This window comes from Typopeltis vanoorti, chromosome 15 (assembly GCF_054136105.1).
Source record: "Typopeltis vanoorti isolate ZY-2024b chromosome 15, IOZ_Tvanoo_1.0, whole genome shotgun sequence".
Lineage (NCBI taxonomy): Eukaryota > Metazoa > Arthropoda > Arachnida > Uropygi > Thelyphonidae > Typopeltis > Typopeltis vanoorti.
Window position 1 is genome coordinate 14562148 of NC_143563.1, and position 24629 is coordinate 14586776.

General features: G+C 37.3%; 1 protein-coding gene across 1 annotated transcript in view; it reads left to right on the top strand.

Annotated features, from left to right (window-relative positions):
- LOC150098404 (cyclin-dependent kinase 9-like) overlaps window positions 1-24629 on the top strand; it is a 77587-nt gene that overhangs the window by 38931 nt on the left and 14027 nt on the right. Inside the window, exons 4-6 of the mRNA XM_090405197.1 lie at window positions 6659-6836; window positions 16972-17218; window positions 24096-24245. Of these exons, the coding sequence (XP_090261323.1) occupies window positions 6659-6836; window positions 16972-17218; window positions 24096-24245 (575 nt within the window). The remainder of the gene's footprint in view (window positions 1-6658; window positions 6837-16971; window positions 17219-24095; window positions 24246-24629) is intronic.

The window sequence follows — 24629 nt, forward strand, 5'->3', positions numbered from 1 at the left end:
AAAGGTTAATTGAAGTTTCATCATTGGGAGTTAGACCTATGGAGATATTGAAAGCTAAATCAATACAGAATTCATATATTTTTCATATACAAGTAGCAAAATAGTGTATGACCATATTATTAAAATACCCTTGATCAGAGGTACTTGTAGAAAGTTTTTTTGTTTGATTGACAATAAATTCTTCATCTTAATCCTTGATTGCAAAGAAGGATAATACTTTTTTGCAGTGAACATTTTGCCCTTTATATTACATGATGCCATGTAAGTATCCACACAAATAATTTCCTTTGCATTAAGATGTCTTATCTAATTTCATATACGTGACTTCTGCCTGAAGTTAGAGAATTTTAACAATATTAGTTGTTAGTGCCTCCATAGCGCAATTAGAAGAACGATGGTACATTGCGTCCTTCGATTAGAAAAGACCTAAGTTCGATTCTCGTCATGACGGGAGGAATCTTTATATGGACTTATTCAATTGAAGGTGAGTTAGCCGATCACATACGGAGGCAGCAGGGTTTTTTCTCCCAGAATCTCGGGTTTTTCATCCTGCATACAGACAAATTGGCCCTTCAGAACACACACAATTTACAGACAAAAAAATATTAGCTGTGGTGGTGGTAGTTGTGGGCAGTAGATGGCGTTGATGTAAGTGATTGGTAGTAGAGGTTCTGTGTAGTAGTGGAGACAGAGAGTTGTACAGTAGGCATCCTCCCGCGATGAGTCTTCGGACTCCTTGGAGGTGTCACGAATAATAATAAAATTAGCGAAGCAAATAAGAAAAGAGTGATCATTATGGGCGATTTTAATTTTGGCAATGTAGACTGGAATGATGAGATAGAAACTGGAAGTAAAGAAAATGAGTTTCTTCAGTTTTTGAGGGATAACTACCTCAGACAGTATGTAACAGAGGGCACATGAGGATTAAGGGTCTTGGATTTGGTCATCTCATCAGAGGATGTAATTATAAATGAGGTGTCAAATCATCCACCAATTGGTGAAAGTGACCATGAGGTGATTACCTGGGTGGTTGCCAGCAGCGTGAGGACCTCTGTGAGAAGAGGGTATATGTGGAACAACAAGGGGGGGGGATTATGAAGAGCTCAGGAGAGAGCTTGCAGGTGTAGCATGGAATGAGGAGTTAGCTGGAAAAGAGATCAATGCAGCTTGAGAGATTTTCAAAACTGTCTAGTAGATGCAATGTCTAAATGTATTCCAAGGGTGAGATGGTTAAATAAGGTAGGTGTGAAATGGATGAATAAAGAGATTAAGCATGCGAAATAGAGAAAAAGGGCATTATGGAGGCAGCATAAGAGAAGTGGAAATAACCAATTCCATGAGGACTACAAAGACCAGGCAATGCGGGTGACTTGGTTGCTGAGGGGAGCTAAAGAGAGGTATGAACAGCAGTTAGCTAATGAAGCCAAAAAGAATCCTAATGAGTTCTTTCGATATATAGCCAGCAAAAGAAAGAATGATTATGGATGGATCACATTGATTGGAGAAAATGGTATAAAGAACAGCTGTTGCAGGTGTGGTGGAGATACTTAATGAGCAGTTCATAAAGGTCTTTCAATCTTGTGAATGTGACTTCATGGAGAGATTGAGAGCAGTTGATGATGGGGAAGAGAGATTGACTGTAAGTGAGCAAACTAGATGTAAATAAGGAATGTGCCAGGGAGTTTATGCTGGCCTTGACATATTTTTTTAATACGAGTCTTGCACTCGGCCAAGTTCCTAAGGCGTGGAAGGAGGGCAAGATTGTGCCACTTCATGTAGGAGGTGATAGAACTCAAGCATCAAACTATAGGAAACTATAGAAACAAAGAAACATCTTGTTTTCCTAGGAGGGACCTCCCTCGATGAGTCTTGATAGACTTGTGTTTCTTAGATTGTATTTCAATGTACTGCAGACAATACATTCATTAATAATGCCAAACAATTCTGATATTATTGAACCTTAGCTGAAGCTGATTACAGCATGGGATATTCAGTTGCCACTAAGTGAACAACTGACCCATTTTTGATACTTAATTCTTTAGCAGTTTTGACACTTGCTTCTACAATATTGTATGTATTTCATTATATATTACTAATATGTATTATAATATGGTGATATGCTATTTTGCAACTTAGTATTATTTCCAAGCCTCCATGGAGTCCAAAGACTCATCACTAGAGATCGAATATTTACAGACCACAATAACTATCATACCTTGCTTTGAACACGTTCAGTGTTGGAGCACTCTCCACACCCATCCGGCAATGCATCAGCTCATTCACCACCCGCCAAGCAAAAAAAAAACCTCTTTACTCACATGATGTACAGCCTCCAGGGATGACTTCTAGTTCTTACATCAAACATTATCCTATGCAGTAATTCCTCTATCTATTTGATAGGCTCTTCTCACCATCTCATGTCTCAATCATATCACCTCTCCACCTCCCATCTGCAAAGCTCGGAACACCACATTCTCAGTATTCCAGAGTCCTGTTTATCACATCCTATCTAATGTTTCTCTATCATTGATATAGCCAGGTGACCAGATCTGTGCACAGAAATCCAAATGAGGCCTAATTAACACTTTATACAGTGGAACTACATGCAGGAGTATCAAAGAGACAAGAACATATGTGGAATTATAAAGCAGGTGAATATAATTATCTTAGATGTCAACTTAGGGAAGTTTCGTGGAGGGAGGAATTGAAAGGCCGGGATATCATTAGTACTTGGGAAATTTATGAAGGAATATTTGTTAGCAACAATGGTAAGCTGTATTCCACGAGTGAAGAAGAGGACACAATTTGGAGTAAAGTGGATGACAAACAATATTAAACAGAAGCTACATGCGAAAAAGAGGCTATGAAAGAGATATAAGGAGACGGGTGAAAAGAAGATGCATGAAGAATATAAGACACAGGCCAGAAGAGTGACTAGTATGGTAAGGAGGGCGAAACTGGAATATGAGAAAAGATTGGCCCTTAGATCCAAGGAAAATCCTAGGAAATTTTTTTAGCAATGTGGCCAGTAGGAGGAGAAATTACTGTGGAAGAATGACATTGTGGGATAAAAATGGGAATAGAGTGACTGATGCAGAGGACATAGTGGAATTGTTCAATGAACACTTTATTGGAGTATTTCATCCTGGAGGAGTCAATTTGAATACTAGAGGGATAGAGCAGGTTCAGGATTTAGAGGTGCAGGAGGAGAGTGTGTTGCACATACTGAATACTCTGGATGTTAGTAAAGCTGTGGAACTGAATGGTATTTCACCACGAGTTTTGAAAGAATGTGCTAAGGAACTGACAGTGCTCTTGACCTGGCTTTTCAATGAAAGTCTGGATGTGGGAAAGATGCCCATGGAATGGAAGGAAGGTAAGATAGTGCCATTGCATAAGGGCAGTAGCAGACTGGAAGTGTCTAATTATAGGCCAGTTTATGTGTCATCATCAGTTAGTAGGATCTTGGAGAAAGTAGTGAGGGACCATATACAACATTGGGCAGATGAGGGTAATGTTATCAGTGAGAGTCAGTGTGGATTTGGGAAGGGGCGCTCTTGTTTTAGCGTTATGATCTTTCATGATAAAGTTACAAGAGCATTAGATGAGGGAAAGGCATATACTGCCATTTTCCTAGACTTAGCAAAGGCATTTGACAGGGCGCCACATGATAAGCTGATATGCAAGTTGCAGCACATGAGTCTGAATGTCAGATTGGGCAATTGATTTCAGGATTGGCTGTCCGATAGGTATCAGAGAGTTGCGAATGGTGGAGAGGAATATCAAAGAGGCAGAAGGTTACAAGTGGAGTTCCACAGGTTTCAGTACTGGGACCTATATTGTTTAACCTTTATAATAATGACATTGCCAGTGGATTGCAAGGGGATATTCGGTTGTTTGCAGATGATGCGAAGCTGGGAAGGGTTATTAGTAATAGTGCAGATGTGGTAGCCCTGCAAGAGGATTTGAATAAGCTAGATAGATGAGCAAATGAATGGGGGGGGGTCAGTTTAATGCAGCAAAATGTAAGGTCTTGAGGTTTAGGACACATCGATGGGATGCTGCATACTGTATGGGAGGAGTTAAACTGGAGGAAGTAGGAGAGACAAGAGATCAGGTTTGATGATTGATAAAAACCCAAAATTTAGGGGTCATATTGCAAAGGTAGTGATGGTAACGCAGAGGATTGCTGCTATGATGAGGAGGACACTGACCTGCAGAGATAAAATGGTTATCATTCTGTTGTATAAGACTCTGATCAGACCACACTTAGACTATTGTTCTCAGATCTGGTCCCCAGGATTTGAAGTGGATAAATTAACTGTGGAAAAGGTACAAAGGCGGATAACAAAGATGGTGTTGGGACTGTACAAATGTTAGTTATGAGGATCGGCTGAGGGAGTGTGGACTGCAGAGTTTGGTGAATAGAAGAAGGAGGGGTGATATGATTGAGACTTTTAAACTGTTGAGAGGTGGTTACAGGAATGACATTGGGGAGTTCTTTCTCTTGGTTGAACAGCGGGAAGGACTCATGACAATGGGCTGTCCCTGGAAGTTACAAAAGGAAAACTGTGAGAAAGTGGGTGAGGGGATGGTTTCTTTGCATGGACTGTGGTTGAACCATGGAATGCATTGCCTGATAGAGTGGTGAGAGCAAGAATGGTCAATGCATTTAAGGAGTGGCATGATAGACTTTGTGTTTCCTAGGAGGGACCTCCCTTGATGAGTCTTTTGACTCCATGGAGGCTTGAATAATAATAATAATAATATGTTCCCTGAACTTCAGTTCCCTATCTTCCAAGTTGTGCAGATCCTTTGCCTCCTTCACCTCCTGAAGCAAAGTTCTTCCAGTGAGATAAACTTCACTCCATCTTCTCTGGCCATATCACATCATATTTAGTTCTGCAGCTTACATTTCCTCATTCTATCCTTATAATCTGTTTCAGATCCTATAATTATTTTAGTTACACCAGTCGTTTTGCTCTAGCTAAAACTTCATTATCATCGTCATGAAAAGTAAGTACCAAAGCTGTTTATAGTAATCCAGATGTGGTTTTATCTCTACCCTATACAGGCAAATATATTTGTGTCTACTTGTCATCATTCTGCTCACCATGACAGCAGAAAAAAAATCATAATATAAAAAAAATTCCCTCATAACATTATCATCACTCCAAGATCCCTTGCCTTCTCCACCTCTAGCAGCACATTGCCACTCATGCCATATGCAGTCTTCGATCAGTGAATCCTAACATGCAAAAATCTATAGTTTGATGTGTTGAACCAGTATCCTCATTCTTCTATTCAATATCACCAGCCTCTTTAAATCGTCTTTTATTATTATTATTATTCATGACACCTCCAAGGAGTCCGAAGACTCATCGCGGGAGGACACCTAATGTACAACTCTCTGTCTCCACTACTACGCAGAACACTTATAATACATTAACGCCATCTACTTCCCACCACCACCATAGCTAGTATTTTTTGTTTGTAAATTGCATGTGTTCTGAAGGGCTGATTTGTCTGTATGCGGGATGAAAAACCCGAGTTTCTGGGAGAAAAAACCCTGCTACCTCCGTATGAGATCAGCTAACTTACCTTAAATTGAAAAAGTCCATATAATGATTCCTCCCGTCATGAAGAGAATCGAACTTAGGCCTTTTCTAATCGAAGGGCACAACGTACCGTCGTTCTTGCAATTGTGCTATGGAGGCACTTAAGGAAGATTTAAAGAGGCTGGTGATATTGAATAGAAGAATGAGGATACTGGTTCAACATATCATGTTGAATATCATTTATATGTATTATATATAGATTGAATATCAATCTATATATAAATGATTCCATATCATTTATATATAGATTGAATAGTAGCGATTGCAAAGAGCACCGTGTAATCTCTCTCTCTCTCTTGTTATTCCTTTCAGACACTGATTCACCATACACAACTGTTTGATATCTTTCTGTTATGCATTTCCATTATAATTTTCTCTCATTACTCTATTAAAACATGCAATGAAATGACATGTTATTATGGAGTAACAATTTATAATATAGTATAACAAGTTATAATGGAGTATAAACTATTTTATAATAGAGCAATGGCAGAAGTAAAACATGGTCATTTCTTAACAGACCCATGTAAGCTCTCAAAAAGTCTCATTCTTGTCCATCCAGTCCTCTATTCTAGTCCTAATTAATTTCTTAATTACCGCTCCAGATATTCAAACCTATCTTTTTTTTTTTATTTTCCCCTTAATAAGTAAGGAAAATAATGCTCTGAAAATAACAGTTGGCGCTAATGGATTAAATTCTTTGAAGGTAAAGGTTTTATAAGGATTTGTTGTATTTCTTGTAGTGAGTCCATTTGTTGTATTGAATCTACAGTTATACACATTCTCACTGATCATGAGAACAATATTTCAGGTAATACACAAAATCAATTAATAATCAAAATCTGTCACCCATACAACAGCTTTCAATCAGATAAAGATTTGAGTTTTTATCCATCATCATTAATAAATTGAATTTCATTAATTGTCAATAATGATTCAAACCATTAAAAGCATTTATTTTACTCTTGATTTTTTTATACATGCTATCATGCATACTTTTCTTTTTTTTTTTTTTTAATTAGAAAAACTTGCTTTCATAGGTACACCCACCAATAAGAACCTGGCAACTTTTTACCTTGTGTTTGAATTCTGTGAACATGACCTTGCAGGACTTCTTAGCAACCACTCGGTTCGATTTACTCTTGGTGAAATCAAGAAAATTATGCAGCAACTCCTTAATGGACTATACTATATTCATAGTAACAAAGTGTTGCATAGGTATGTATATACAGTAAAAATAATAATGCATCAGTGGATAAGATAAAGCATTGATAATAAATTGTTTGGTCCATTCCTTCACCAATGTTTTGTTGTATTATATTGAATAATATAAAATACATCTTTAATATGAAAGTTATTTTTGACTCCATTGATGTAACACAATGTAAATTCATTCATGCCAAATGAAATATTCAATAATCAAATGGAAACAGTTCAGTAAGCTTGATTTCTGTAGTTTTTATTTGATGACTGTATTGATTTAGTTTTACATCAAGATAGACTTATATAAGAATTTCTCTGTTTTATTATCATCAAATTCCTGACATGGACCTTCAAAGGATGTACAGGATATTATGATAGTACTACATGAAAAACTTACATTATTACTAACTTCCTATCTACAGTTTTCCTCCAAATCATTCTGTTACCTGTCAAGACTCCAACTTTATCAGAGCTTATATTTTTCTCTTCTAAGGCTTTTTACTGTATCAATCCACCTATATCTTGGTATTTCTCTGGGTCTTTTCCTGCCAGAGAACACTTGTTTTGCTAATCTTTTTTTTCCCATTCTGTTCCAATTGAGATTAGCTCTGCTAACACATTCCTGGATGCTAACAATCTAAAGTTCTTTCCTAATAGCTTTATTTTTAATATGATATTGTCATTGATGCCATCTGTTCATGCTGCTAATCTTTCTCCGGATTCTCATATCTGCAGTCTCTAGTCTTTGGTCAAGTATTTTATTTCTAACCCAGCTCTCAGATGTATAAGTTAAAATTGCTTAGAACACCTTCTTGTATACAACTAATTTGGTATTTTGACTAATTTCTCTCTTACTCCATATTTAATTTACAATCTTCACTAAAAATCGTACCAAGTAACTGAAACTTTGCATGTTTTACTTGTTCTACAGGTTCTCCATTCATGATGCAGTTGATGTTTTCAGTGTTTCTACCTATTTTCATTGTCTTTGTCTTATTATAGCTGATTTTCATACCAAATTTATTACAACAATTATTCTATTTAGTCAGGGAATCATGCAGACTTGTACCGGATTTATTTAAAAGTATAACATTAGCATAAAGTAAAGAGCTGAGATTAACATCTCCAATTTTGATATCAGGTTTAATTCAAAAATCAGGTTTGATATCCGCTTTCCTTCATAATTATTTATTATTATTATTATTCAGGCCTCCATGCAGTCAAAAGACTCATCGTGGGAGGTCCTTCCTAAGAAACACAAAGTCTATCAACACTCATTGAGGAGAGGTCCCTCCTAGGAAACACAAAGTCTATCATGCCATTTCTTAAGCCCATTGACCTTTCTCACTCTCACCACTCCATCAGGCAATGCATTCCATGGTTCAACCACCCTCCATGCAAAGAAACCACTACTCACCCTCTTGCTCACAGTTTCCTTCTATAACTTCCACGGATGGCCTCTTGTCATCACTCCTTCCCGCTGTTCAACCAATGGAATGAACTCCCCAGTGTCAACCCTGTAACCACCTTTCAACAGTTTAAAAGTCTCAATCATAACACCTCTCCTTCTATCCACCAAACTCTGCAGTCCAAATTCCCTCAGCCGATCCTCATAACTAACATTGTACAGTCCTGAAACCATCTTTGTTATCTGCCTTTGTACCCTTTCCACAGTTAATTAATCCCCTTCAAATCCTGGGGACCAAATCTGAGAACAATAGTCTAAGTGTGGTCTGATCAGAGTCTTATACAACGGAATGATAACCCTTTTATCTCTGCAGGTCAGCGTCCTTCTCATTATTGCAGCAATCCTCTGTGTTACCTTCACCACCTTTGCAATATGTCCCCTAAATTTCAGGTTTCTATCAATCATCAACCCCAGATCTCTTGTCTTCCCTATTTCCTCCAGTATAACTCCTTCCATAGAGTATGCAGCGTTTCCTAAACCTCAAGACCTTGCATTTTGCTGCATTAAACTGAGACCCCCATTCATTTGCCCATCTATCTAGCTTATTCAAATCCTCTTGCAGGGCTACCACATCTGCACTATTACTAATAATCCTTCCCAGCTTCGCATCATCCGCAAACAGCTGATTATCCCCTTGCAATCCACTGATATAAAGATTAAACAATATAGGACCATTTGCCTCCTTGAAACTGCCACACCATACACAACTGATCAGAATCCAGTTGACCAATCTGACATCCAGACCCATATGCTGCAACTTAAATATCAGCTTATCGTGTGGCACCCTGTTAAATTTTTCTTAGACTTAGCAAAATGCCTTTGCTAAGTCTAAGAAAATGGCAGTATATGCCTTTCCCTCATCTAATGCTCTTGTAACTTTATTATAAAAGGCTAGCATACGGTCCCTCACTACTTTCTCCAAGATCTTAACTACTGATGTCACACAAACTGGGCTATACTTAGACACTTCCAGTCTGCTACCTCCTTTATGCAATGGCTATCTTACCTTCCTTCCATTCCATGGGCACCTTTCCTGCAGCCAGACTTTCATTGAAAAGCCAGGTCAAAGGCACTGTAGTTTCCTAGCACATTCTCTCAAAACTCGTGGTGAAATACCATACAGTCCCACAGCTTTACTGACAATCAGAGTACTCAGTATTTGAAACACACTCTCCTCCTGCACCTCTAAACCTCAAACCTGCCCTATCCCTCTAGTATTAAAACTGACTCCTCCAGGATGAAATACTCCAATAAAGTGTTCATTGAACAATTCCACTATGTCCTCTGCATCAGTCACTCTATTCCCATTTTTATCCCACAATATCATTCTACCACAGTCATTTCTCCTCCTACTGGCTACACAGCTAAAAAATTCCCTAGGATTTTCTTTGGATCTTAGGGCCAATCTCCTTTCATATTCCAGTTTCGCCTTCCTTACCATACTAGTCACTCTTCTGGCCTGTGTCTTATGTTCTTCATGCATCTTCTCTTCACCTGTCTCCTTGTATCTCTTCCATAGCCTCTTTTTCGCATGCAATTCCTGTTTAATATTGTTTTTCATTCACTTTACCGCAAATTGTGTCCTCTTCTTCACTCGTGATATACAACTTACTATTGCTGCTAACAAATATTCTTTCACAATTTCCCACGCACTAATGATATCCCAACCTTCCAATTCCAACTTTCCAACTCCATGAAACTTCCCCAAGTTGACGTCTTAGACTATTAAAATCACCTGCCTTATAATTCCACATACGTTCCCATCTCCTTGATACTCCTGTATGTCTATTCATTTTCCAAGTAAAAACCATATGTTCACTCTCTCCAACTGGTGGGAAAGATGTCATCTCAGTTATTATCAACTCTTCTGATGCTATAACCAAATCCAAAACTCTTGAACCTCTTGTTCCCTCTATTACATGTTGCCTAAGATGTTTGTCCCTCAAGAATTCTAGAAATTCCATTCCCTTATTGCTACATGCATCTTCCTCTCCCCAATTTATACTAATGTGATCCATACAGATAATGAATAACAAAGGGAATAATGTGCATCCTTTCTGACACCAGATTTCACATTAAACCATTTTCCTGTACCTCCTTCACTTGTAAGTCAGTAGATAGAATTGAATAGGAACCAAGTATTGCTTGATATAATGACCCATTGACACCATATAACTGTAGTGTTTTGAATAGCTTTTGTCTTGCAACTTGTCATATGTCTTTTGCAGGTCTACCAAACTTAAATACAGATCTTTGTTATATTCTTACGATTTCTCAACTATTTATCTAATCATAAAGTGAAAATCTGATCCTGACAGTCTCTATTTGGCCTGAATAGAGCTTGTTCTTCACCAAGTTTCCCTTTCACAATCCTTTTCAACCGGTTCTCACATATCTTAGTTGGAACACTCAGTAGGGAAATACCTCTGTAATTTTCATATTTAGTTTTATTTTCCTTTTTATATATGGGTACTATAAGAACCCTACGTCAATCATCTGGAATTCGTCCCTCTGTCCAGGCCTTCTGAACTAAGCAGTGCAGCCACTGTAAGACTTTTATACGTCCATAAATGAGCATTTCTGGTCGCATATCATCTACTGCAGCTGCATTTCCACATTTCAGGCTTTTGATGGCTTTTTCTACTTCTAGTATGGATATGTATTCCTGATTGCATGCCAGTGGAGTATATTTTTTGTACTTTGCTGTCACTGCTTGTTTCATTTAGCAATTTTTTGAAGTAATTATTCCATATATCAAAGATATTTTTTTCTCCAGTTTTCATGTCACCTTTATCATCTTAATTCCTTTCACTCTTTCCCCATTTCTGAGCTTTTTTAACAACCTCCAGAATATTTTGTCACCTTCCTGATATTTATTTTCTATGTTCTTATGATTTTTGTTTAGCTACTTTTACACACTTTTTAACTTTCTTACATTTGCCTTGTATTTTCTTAGAGCACAATGTGAGTTATTTGCCAGGAACTTTTGATATGCTTTATTTTCTTTCAATACTTCTTTAACTTCCTGTGTCCACCATAGAGTTCTGAATTTTCTATCCTTAGACAACCTCACCTCATTCCTCTCTGGCTTAATCAATCAGTGTTTTCTTCACGACTTGCCACTGAAACTCCAAGATTTGGTTCCTTTCTAAAACTCTTCTGTTTTTTCTTGAATAATGTTTGTGTAGCAGACTGGAAGTGTCTAATTATAGGCCAGTTTGTGTGTCATCAGTAGTTAGTAAGATCTTGGAGAAAGTAGTGAGGGACCATATACAACATTGATCAGATGAGGGTAATGTTATCAGTGAGAGTCAACATGGATTTGTGAATGAGGCGCTCTTGTTTTAGCAATATGCTAGTCTTTTATGATAAAGTTACAAGAGCATTAGATGAGGGAAAGGCATATACTGCCATTTTCCTATACTTAGCAAAGGCATTTGACAGGATGCCACATGATAAGCTGATATTCAAGTTGTAGCACATGGGTCTGGATGTCAGATTGGTCAACTGGAATTCAGGATTGGCTGTCCGATAGGTATCAGAGAGTTGTGTATGGTGGAGCAATATCAAAGAGGCAGAATGTTACAAGTGGGGTTCCACAGGGCTCAGTACTGGGACCTATATTGTTTAACCTTTATATCAATGACATTGTCCGTGGATTGCAAGGAGATATTCGGTTGTTTGCAGATGATGCGAAGCTGGGAAGGGTTATTAGTAATAGTGCAGATGTGGTAGCCCTGCAAGAGGATTTGAATAAGCTACATAGATGGGCAAATGAATGGGGTGTCGTTTAATGCAGCAAAATGTAAGGTCTTGAGCTTTGGGACACACCAATGGGATGCTGCATACTCTATTGGAGGAGCTATACTGAAGGAAGCAGGAAAGACAAGTGATCTGGGTTTGATGATTGATAGAAACCTGAAATTTATGGGACATATTGCATAGGTATTGAAGGTAACGCAGAGGATTGCTGCAATAATGAGAAGGACACTGACCTGCAGAGATAAAATGATTATCATTCTGTTGTATAAGACTCTGATCAGATCACACTTAGGCTATTGTTCTCAGCTCTGGTCCCCAGGATTTGAAGGCGATAAATTAACTGGGAAAGGGTACAAAGGCGGATAACAAAGATGGTGTCGTGACTGTACAATGTTAGTTATGAGGATCGGCTGAGTGAGTGTAGACTGCAGAGTTTGGTCAATAGAAGAAGGAGGGGTGATATGATTGAAAGTTTTAAACTGTTTAGAGGTGGTTACAGAGTTGACACTGGGGAGTTCTTTCTCTTGGTTGAACAGCGGGAAGGAGTCATGACAATGAGCCATCCCTGGAAGTTACGAAAGGAAACTGTAAACAAGAGGGTGATGAGTGGTTTCTTTGCATGGAGGGTGATTGAACCATGTAATGCATTGCCTGATGGAGTGGTGAGAGCGAGAACGGTCAATGCATTTAAGGAGTGGTATGATAGACTGTGTTTCCTAGGAGGGATCTCACTCGATGAGTCTTGATAGACTTGTGTTTCTTATAAAGGACCTCCTACGATGAGGCTTTTGACTCCATGGAGGCCTGAATAATAATAATAATAAAATTTTAGTCTACAGTTAACATCTGAGAGCTGCACAACTTTTATTCACTTTAATACTTTCTTACATGTTCTTCTTTTCAGTATGAAATTCAATTTTATTCTTCTCAAAACTAAATGGTAATTACTTCCAATTTCAATTCCTCTGCACACTCTAGTGTCTCACTAGGGAGAAAACATCACTATCAACAATGACATAGTCAATGGGACTTTTCTTATTCCTAGCCTCTTCTATCCATGTGAATTTGTGCACATTTTTATGTTGGAACATTGTGGTAGTAATAACCAGTCCATCTCCTGAGTGAGCAGAAATCCAACTGTTATTTGCCATTATTATTAGCTTTGCTCTTTTCTTCAAATTTTCGCAAAATATTTTTGTATGTTTGACAATCATGTCCTACTCCGCTACTTAAATCTCCAAGAAGTACTAACTTTTCGTTTTTCATTGTGTCAGTTGCTTTCTCAAATTCCTCCACTTCTACCTTGGTAGAACCTTCTGTTGGCCCATGGGCACAAATGCCATATTTTTCCGTGTATAAGACGCCCCTATGTGTAAAACAAACCCTACTTTTTCGAACTCAAAATTAAGAAATCAGTATTTTAAACATAAAACAAAACATTCTTGATATATTTTTTAAATATTCAAAGTATATTTAGTGGTTAGGTAACATTTTTAAGATGACTAAGATGCATTTTCTGAGCTAACTTGGTTCGTGTTCTCATGTCCAATCCTTCTCTCCTCACGAAGTTGAAGCACCGTTTTGCCTTTCCTGTGACAATCGTAGGACAATTGCTTTTTATTTTCAAACATTTTTGTGGGGTTAGTGCTCAATATATTGTTAATGCATTAACTTAATCTGCCAACGAGTTGCAGATGTATGAATGCTTTCAAAGTTCTGATTGCTTTATTCAGAATCAGCCGTTAATGACGTCAGTTAACAGAGTTAACAAAGACTAGTGATTGGCAGAAGCGTGTTCATCACTACAGCAACTGCAGGTGTCTCAATTGGTAACCCCCCCCCCTCGTGTAAAAGACGACCCCCAATTTTTGGTGTAAACATTTTAGAAAACAGTATCGTTCTTATACATGGCAAAATACGGTAAGTCTCATTTAAATAACCAAGATTTTTAAAATCTTCCAGATCTACTTCATAAATATGTGATCTTAATTCATACCTCATTGATGTGCACATCCATCCCTGTTTTCCATTTTGCCAAACCACACCTACTTTTCTTAATAGAAACTCAGCTCATTTCATTTTTTCCCAAATACACACACACTCTTTGACTCTTTTCATTTCAGTAGCATTTGTGCACGTTTGTTCTGATTCCCACGTAAATCTATCTTTTGAACTTCTTTAACTACTCATTTTCTCATTTTATCAAATTCATATGTTTTCTCACTCTTTTAATAATACCACCAAACTGAACTTTTGAGTTCATTTATGTGTTTTTTGATAGTCAGTTTTCCTAATAGACGTCATCTGCTCCATCATATTCAACTTGCTGATATAACCAATCCTTCTAACCAATATACTATCTATTCCCTCCCCTGCAGCTTGTACACCAACTTATCGTGTGGGTGATGCTTATCACATAGATAGTACAGCACAAGATTTTGAAAGCTCTGAAAAATGGAAAGGAGTTAGAATGATATTTGTCACCAGTACTTCTGGAAGCTTGAGCAAGAGTATAAGAGTAAATTCCTTTCAAAAAGAGTAATGGATGAATAATTGGATTGCGCCAGAATATGGGTGGTAAAAGTTAAAAAAAGTTAGGCTGTATCTTTTGCAGCGTGCAAATTGATGGAGTTCAGGATATTCAGATATACCATGATACCATCTTGATGATAGAAATTGCAGCGAATCCTAAATATATAAATTGATTATGGTTCAGTCAATTTTTTTCACTATCCCAACTAGCTCTTTCTATTTTCTCCTTAATTCAACTAATCTAAATTCATTGATCAACAGTTAATCAAGAAACTTAACAATGCTAAATCAGTGATAGGTTTGTGACTCTTCATGAGTAGGAGTCACTACTACTCATGAACAAAAATGATAGAAAATCTTTTAGCTGAAGATTGAATGTAAAATTATATGCTGAAATTTATCCCCCCCCCCTCTTTATTCATTTAATGTATGTCATGAAAATTATGATATACTACTGATGATGATAGTGAGCTGACAGAAGCAGACAAAATTGTTGAATTACCAAGTGACTGCATTGCAGGAATCTGTCATCCAAGTGAGAATAGAAGTTAATGAATTGGAAGTACTTAGGATATTGCAGAATTTCAATGAAAATACGGCTGTGTGATTAGATGGGATATTATTATTATTATTAATCATCATCCCAAGATCCCATGGAGGTATCAGTTTGCATATTATGAGAATGTGTAAAGGAATTGGTGCTGCCTCATTAGGCTATTTAACTTAAGTCTCAGCTCTGGTAAAGCCCCAAGGAAGTGGATGGAGGGCAAAACAGTTCTGTAAAAGAGGCTCCAAGAGTGAGGTAGCAAATTATAGACCAATCAGTATATAGGGAGTGGTGGAAAAGTTGGTCAAAGATTCAGGAATGGGTGGATAAAAATATGATACACTATGAGAAAAAAGCATGGCTCTGTGACAGGTTATGCATTAGTAATTCACTAACTTTTTTATACAGTGGTGTACTTAGATTTTGCAAAGGCTTTTGATAGACTGCCACACAATAAGCTCTTAAATAAATTGAAACAGATGGGATTGGATGACAGGCTTCTGAGTTGGATTAGTGACTGACTGTAAGATAGGTATCAGAAAGTTGTATATGGGGGTACAGTATCCTAAAAAAGAAAGGTAACTAGCAGTGTGCCGTGGGGTAAGATTTGGGGCCATTGTTGTTCAATTTGTATGTTAATGATATTGGGTTGGGTTTAACTAGTGATATCCAGCTGTTTGCAAATGATGCAAAACTGGGGAGAGCAATGCGGAGTCAAGCGGATATTATTTCCTTACAAGAGGACTTGAATAGATTTGCATGATTGGGCAGGTAAGTGGAACTGTCAGTTCAGTGTTGCAAAGTGTAAGGTTTTGAGATTTGGTAAACAACGATGGGATGCAAAGTATACACTTGGTGGGGGAGGGGGAACTTTAACGGAAGTAGAGGAGATGAGAGATCTAGGAGTGATTGTGGACAAAGACCTGAAATTCAGGGGACACATTGCACAGGTTGTGAAGGCATCACATTGGATAATGGCAATGATGTGGAGGATCCTGATGCAGAAATAGGTTATGATTTCATTGTATAAGGCTTGATTAGGCCTCATATGGATTATTATGCTCAGATTTGGTCGCTGGATTTTCATGGTGACGAGGATATGTTGGAAAGGGTCCAGAGAAGATTCACAAAGGTAGTCAGTGGTCTTTGGAATGTGGAGTATGAGGACAGACTGAGAGAATGTAAGTTGCAGAGCCTCATGAATAAGAGAAAAGGGGGAGGAATATGATTGAGACATATAAGCTAGTCAGGGGTTGACATGGAAGAAATTTTTCATAGAATGGGGGAGGGAAGTCAAACAAGGAGCCATCACTGGAAACTGTATAAGGAGGGACTGCATTGCCTGAGTGTGTTGTGGGTGTAGACACATTGAATCACACAATCAGCAATTTGAAATAATGCTGGATCTTTAATAGCTGCTATTTCTTTTAATAATAATAATTTACTCAAAGCACATATAAAACCAAAATATAATAAATAAATGGATTCATGTTAGTTAGAACTTCCCTTCCTTTTGCATAACATACATAATTTTTTGCATTTTTTTTGTTGTTTTGTTGTTTTCTTTTTTTATGCATTTTCATGAAGCTTTCCTTTTGTTGCACAAAATAGAATGCATTACTTAAAAATACTTATTTCAGAATTTTTTTAATTCTGAAGTAAGTAATTTTTATTTGTTTTTTAGCTTTCAAGCTTGAGTGCATTTGTTTTGTTATACCGAATTATTGTTAATAGTTTAATAATTACCAGTAATTTTCCACCTCCAAAATGAAATTATTTTATGGTATAATGCTGAATCTATATATATATATATTTTTTTTTTTTTCTCTTCCTGTATATAGAGATTTGAAGGCTGCCAATATTCTGATCACAAAAAATGGTGTGCTGAAACTTGCGGATTTTGGCTTGGCCAGGGCATTTAGCTTTTGCAAGCCTGATAAGCCAAATCATTACACTAATAGAGTAGTTACTCTATGGTATAGGCCTCCAGAACTGTTATTAGGAGAAAGAAATTATAGTACTCCTATAGATATTTGGGGGGCTGGTTGTATCATGGCAGAATTGTGGACACGGTGTCCTATTATGCAGGCAAGTATTACTTTTGAAGATGCCATTAAAGTATTGAATATTTGATTTTGAATTTTTATGTTATCATTCATTACTAAACTGAGAATGAGGCCTTGTGATACTAGTGAAATGCATAAGTATATTATTTGAATAAAATGAAAGTTTGATAAAACTACATGTGTGTATGTGATATACAGAGTGTTTCAGAAAGAATAGTAAATATTTTGATAGGTGGTAGTATTGATTATTCTGAGTAAAAAACTTCATATGAACATGTGTTCAATTGTCAATGGGTGGTGATACAGCTATTTGAATGGTATGTACAGCTCTGATGTGCATTCAGCTCTTTGTAGATCAGGTGACCAGCATGCAGTTCTCTGAATCAGATGTGACCAAGAAGCAGCTGTAATCTGATGCAATTTCATGTTAGAAGTGTTGTTAAGAATGCCATCACATGCTGAATATGCTGATATGATGTTCGTTTACGATTTTTGTAATGAAAGTGCTGTGACTGCTTATAGAGAACACCATCAACGGTTTCCAAACTGCAGAGTACTGGATTCAAGAGCATTTACTGGTGTTTACAACAAACTGCATGAGACTGTACTGTTCAGCAGTTATATTTCTTCTGAATGTGGAAATGAAACAAAATGTGGTTGAAGTAGAACACATTCTTCAGTCAGTAGAACATAGTCCTACTACAAGCATATGGAGAATTTCTGCAGGTATTGGTGTTCCACATATAAGTATGGCGAACGTTACATGAGCAAGGTTTGTATCCATTTCACATGAAGGCAGTTAGTTGGAATTTTGTTGGTAGGTAAATGCTGATTAATTCCATTAATACTGTTCACAGATGAAGCTACTTTCACCTGTGACGGTATCAACAACATCCATAACTGGCATCGATGGTCTGATGAAAATCCATATACTACTGTAGAAACAAATTTCCAACATCACTTCTCTATAAACATGTGGTGCAGTGTGATTGAATTTCACTGTTACCAAATTGTCTTACAGGGCCAATTTATGTATGATTTCTGCAAAACGAACTCCCACTACTATTGGAGGATGTTCCCTTGGCTACAAGGATTGGTATAAAGATTATTGGAATCACTGAGACGTGGTTGACAGAAGAGGATATAATAACAGGAATAGAAGTAGTAGGGTACACATTTTTCAGCAGGATAGGAAGGGAAGCATGGTGGTGGAGTACTGCTTATGATAAGTGATGGCTTATGTCCACTAAGAGTGGAGGCTTTGGAAGGCAGTGACACTAATGATTTTGAAAGCATACGGTGTGAGGTAGAGGTGGGCAAGACAGGATATTTAGTGGGGTGTTGCTACAGATCAAGGAGCACAGAGGGTGGTGACCAGGAGATGTTTAGACAGTTGAGCTTGGCAAGTGCAAGTTCATTCTTCTTGCACTTGCCAAGCTCAACTGTCTAAATATCTCCTAGAAAGTGCAACAAGAATGATTGTTATGGGAGATTTTAAGTACAGAAGTATAAATTGGGGAGAGGAAGATGCATGTAGCAATAAGGGAATGGAATTTCTAGAATTCTTGAGGGACAAATGTCTTAAGCAACATGTAATAGAGGGAACAAGAGTTTTGGATTTGGTCATAGCATCAGAAGAGTTGATAATAACTGAGATGACATCTCTCCAACTGGTGGGAGAGGGTGACCATATGGTTTTGACTTGGAAGATGAATAGACATGCAGGAGTATCAAAGAGACGGTAACATATGTGGAATTATAAGGCAGGTGATTATAATAGTCTTAGACGTCAACTTGGGGAAGTTTCATGGAGGGAGGAATTGGAAGGACAGGATATCATTAGTCCGTGGGAAATTGTGAAGGAATATTTGTTAGCAGCAATAGTAAGCTGTATTCCACGAGTGAAGAAGAAGAGGACACAATTTGGAATAAAGTAGATGACAAACAATATTAAACAGGAACTGCATGCAAAAAAGAGGCTATGGAAGAGATATAAGGAGACAGCTGCAGAGAAGATGCATGAAGAATATAAGACACAGGCCAGAAGAGTGACTAGTATGGTAAGGAAAGAGAAACTGGAATATGAGAGGAGATTGGCCCTAAGATTTAAAGAAAATCCTAGGGAATGTTTTAGCTATGTGGCCAGTAGGAGGAGAAATGACTCTGGAAGAATGGCATTGTGGGATAAAAATGGGAATAGAGTGGCTGATGCAGAGGACATAGTGGAATTGTTCAATGAACACTTTATTGGAGTATTTCATCCTGGAGGAGTAAATTTTAATACTAGAGGGATAGGGCAGGTTCAACATTTAGAGGTGCAGGAAGAGAGTATGTTCCAAATACTCAGTATTCTGGATGTCAGTAAAGCTGTGGAACTGGATGATATTTCACTACAACTTTTGAGAGAATGTGTGAAAGAACTGACAGCTCCTTTGGCCTGGCTTTTCAATGAAAGTCTGGCTAGGCTTTCATTGAAAGACCAGGAAAGGCGCCCATGGAATGGAAGGAAGGTAAGATAGTGCCATTGCATAAGGGCAGTATCAGACTGGAAGTGTTTAATTATAGGCCAGTTTGTATGTCATCAGTAGTTTTTAAGATCTTTGAGAAATTAGTGAGGGCTCGTATACAGCATTGGGCAGATGAGGGTAATGTTATCTGTGAGACAACATGGATTTGTGGACTTGTTTTAGTAATATGCTAGCCTTTTATAATAAAGTTACAAGAGCAGTAGATGAGGGAAAGACATATACTGCCATTTTCTTGGACTCAGTTTCAAGGAGGCAGAGGATTACAAGTGGGGTCCCACAGGACTTAGTACTGGGACCTATATTGTTTAACCTTTATATCAATGACATTGTCCGTGGATTGCAAGGGGATGTTCAGTTGTTTGCTGATGATGCGAAGCTGGGAAGGAGTATTAGTAATAGTGCAGATGTGGTAGCCGTGCAGGAGTAAATGAAGTAGATGAGCAAATGAATGGGGGAATCAGTTTAATGCAGCAAAATGTAAGGTCTTGAGGTTTAGGACACCGATGGGATGCTGCATACTCTATGGGAGGAGTTAAACTGGAGGAAGTAGGAGAGACGAGATCAGGTTTGATGATTGATAGAAACCCAAAATTTAGGGGTCATATTGCAAAGGTAGTGATGGTAACGCAGAGGATTGCTGCAATGATGAGGAGGACACTGACCTACAGAGATAAAATGGTTATCATTCAGTTGTATAAGACTCTGATCAGACCACACTTAGACTATTGTTCTCAGATTTGGTCCCCAGGATTTGAAGGGGATTAATTAACTGTGGAAAGGGTACAGAGGCAGATAACGTAGATGGTTTCAGGACTGTACAATGTTGGTTATGAGGATCGGCTGAGGGAATGTGCACTGCAAAGTTTGGTGGATAGAATGAGGAGATCTGATATGATTGAAAGTTTTAAACTGTTGAGAGGTGGTTACAGGGTTGACACTGGGGAGTTCTTTCGCTTTGTTGAACAGCTGGAAGGGTGATGAAAAAGGGGCCATCCCTAGAAGTTACAAAAGGAAACTGTGAGCAAGAGGGTGAGGAGTGGTTTCTTTTCATGGAGGGTGGTTAAACTGTGGAATGCATTGCCTGATAGAGTGGTGAGAGCAAAACGGTCAATGAGTTTAAGGAGTGGTATGATAGACTTTGTGTTTCCTAGGAGATACCTCCCACGATGAGTCTTGATAGACTGTGTTTCTTAGGAAGGACCTCCCACGATAAGTCTTTTGACTCCATGGAGGTCTGAATAATAATAATAATAATAATAATGTTCTTTCAGCATGACAGAGCTCCTGCACATTATAGCCATCAGGTGACACAGTATCTAAATTGAACTTTCCCTTTTTGATAGATAGATATTGGCCACAAGGTCTCCAGACCTCACTCTCTTAGATTTCAGTTTGTTGGGATGGATGAAAAGCGAAGTATACAAAGAAAGGGTATGTTATTATTTCCTGACACCTCCAAAGAGTCTGAGGACTCATCGAGGGAAGATACCTACTCTACAACTCTTCGTTTCCACCAGTTACACTGAACCTCTTACACCAGTTACACCAGTTATCTCTACTATCATCATCATCTAGATCAATGCCATCTGCTATACACCACCACTAGAATTTTTTTTTTCTGTAAATTGCATGTGTTCCGAAGGGCCTTTTCTGTATGTTGGGTGAAAAACCCGAGTTTCCAGGAGAGAAAACCCTGCTACCTTCATATGAGATTGGCTAACTCACCTTGAATTGAAAAAATCCATATAAAGATTCCTCCCATCACAACGAGAATTGAACTTAGCCCTTTTCCAATCGAAGGGCACAATATAATGTTCTTCCAATTGCGCTATGCAGGCACTTACAAGTACAAATACAAGAGACAAATTGATAGCTCACGTTATGGATCATGCTGCACTCATAAAAGAACATCATGATAATCTCAGTAAAACATGTACTATTACCACAAGAGTTGCAAAGAAGTGCATTGTGGTTGGCTGTGGAATTTTTGAACATTTATTACCGTATTTTCAATTATTTGTTTTTTGGTGAGATACATACAATATGTAATGCTTTTTTTATGTAAAAAAATATTTTTATAGTAATGGCCACCTAGAGCACTTTTGCGATATATGCATTTGTTAATAGGGATAAACCCACCAACTGTAAACTGCCAAGGTAACAATTGAACAAGACTGAAGATATATTCGGTTTCGATCAGCACATGAGACTCAACCTTCGCGAACTTCTTCATAAGTGCTCCAATCTCTTCAATAGTGAATTAATTAACTGAAGATATATTCGGTTTCGATCAGCACATGAGACTCAACCTTCGCGAACTTCTTCATAAGTGCTCCCATCTCTTCAATAGTGAATTAATTGATGGGGAAATATTTAAATGAGGACAAACTGGTACAATTAATAGATGACGTCGAACCAAATTGCAGTGAAAGTTTTGCCAAAGATTCTGATTGTGATGAATCCGTTAAAGAATTCAGTTTAAAAAAATTAGTAGAAGGATTGGACTTGGCAAGAAAGTTATTTGATGGATAATGATCTCTCATTGGAGCCCTCTGGAAAATTCATGAGAAAATTGGATATTTGTTTAGCTCCGTATTATGAACTTAATAAAAAATTGCAGCATAGTGGTAAGCAAGGTCTTATTGCTGACTTCTCGATAACTAAACCAGCTGAAGTATGCAATGAGAATTATACTGATGATGTCCAAGAGATTTCAAGTGATGATGACATCTGGCCACTCGCAGAGGCATAGCTAGAGGGAACGGAGGAGGCCGTCACTTGACATGATGTTAGGGCCTCCCTTGATGAGTCTGTCGACTCCTTGGAGTTGCCCGCAATAATAATAATAAAATTATATGTTTGTTGAATGTTCTTCAGTTTTTTTTTTTTTTTGATAACTTTCACTTCCAAATCAATGTTAGATTGATTTTCTTTTCTTAATATGATGTGAAACAGCTTCATAATATAAACATGCCAAAAAAGTGTTAGAATAATAAAAACTACTTTATTTTTATATAAATCCATCCAAAAAAGACTGTAAAACTATAGTATATTACTATTGTGGGTGGTATAAGGGTTGAATAATCTAGAACTCTGTGCTAGAAATCACATCAGATCATCAATAGACAGGGAGGTTTGAATCTCAACCAATAGATTGGCACTGCATAAGATATTGTTAGTCTATTTCAGTAAATAGCATCTCAGCTTTCCAACCAATAGACTGTATGTGTATGTTTGAATCCTGTTGTGATTCGAATGTTAAAGTCTGTAGCTTAGCTCTTAGGTGATATTCATCACCTAGTGTGAAACCACCATCCTGCTTATCAAAGGCCTCAAGTATCTTGGAAAAGCACATTAGATTGGGATAGGTTGTTTTGAATTCTGGTTGAAGCAACCAGTGCTTCAACCAGAATCAATCAGAATAACATGCTTGTGTTAACAATCATAACACAAGCATGTTATGATTGTTACTTTTGTGTGTAAGTATATATGTTGGGTCTTAGAGCATGGTTTCTAGATTATGTAACTCTTGACCCATTTATAGTACTAATTAATGTTCTATAGGATTACATTAAAAAAAGTTTTGTAATATAAAATAACTATGATTTTTCCTATTTGTTTATACTGTATAGTTGCCATATGTGCTAAATTGTGCATTGTATAAACTCTCTGTTCATATAAATGCTGAAGTATTTCATGTTAGACGCTTAATGGATTGTATACAGCACTCAGAAAGGATTAAAACAGAATTTAATACTTCCTATATTTTGTCTCAGTCACTGAGACATCTTCAGGGATTACAAAAAAACTAATGTAACATATATACAAATAACACACAATACTAAGCCTAGCCATGTGGGTGACACTAAAGTCCTATCTAGGTGGAGCGCCCTCTAAGGGTGGTTGTAGGTGGCTTGGAATGTAAAGTGGGACCTCTGGTGATAAGCGTTTCCTAAATCTTAGGAAGCTTAATGCAACCATATTTGTTAAGATTTGGTAACTCTTTCTGTACTCATTATTCAGTATATACAAGAATGAAACAACTTCTGAATGAACCACTGATCTCTTTTATAATCACAAAATTTACATGTTATGTAGTCTCATCCATTTACCTGCTAAATTTTGTTCATAGCTACATCTGTGAATCTACCTGGAGGGGAAAAAGGGGGGGGGGCAGCATGTACATGCATTTCACTCAAAAAAAAGATTGATAATATCTTAGAATACATAAAAAATATAGTTACATTTCTAATAAAATTGTATTTGCATCAAATAATTCTGCTCTCTAATTATCTACATGTATTCATTTCAAAGAAACAAACAAAAAGAAATAGAACATTGAGCTATTTTTTTATGTATATTGTTGTGTAGGGAACTGCTGAAAGTCACCAGCTGATGTTAATTGTTCAGCTTTGTGGATCCATAACCACTGAAGTGTGGCCTGATGTTGAAAAACTTGAACTGTTTAATAAAGTAGAGCTTCCAAAAACACATAAGAGGAAAGTGAAAGAAAAACTGAAGGTATGTTGAAATCACCGATTATTTATTTATATTTCCATATTTTCTGTTTAATCTGTATAAATTTTAATTATATGATTCAGAAATATGGATTGTTAAAGTTAAGATGAAAGTAAAATACAGACAGCAGCAGCAGCAGTGAGATTTTTAAGAACAATTAAAGGGTATACTTTATTAGACCATGTAAAAATGAAGATAGAAGGGAGTTAATTATAACTTAAATGAAAAGATCAAGGAATATAGAGAGAAATGAAAAGAGCATTTATATACACATACCGGCCACTGAATTAGAAACTTTTATATAATATCATGTTGAATCCCCCTTTAGCTTCCTTCACCACATATACAGTTTGGCATAGATTCCACAAAGTGCTGGATTGCATCTAC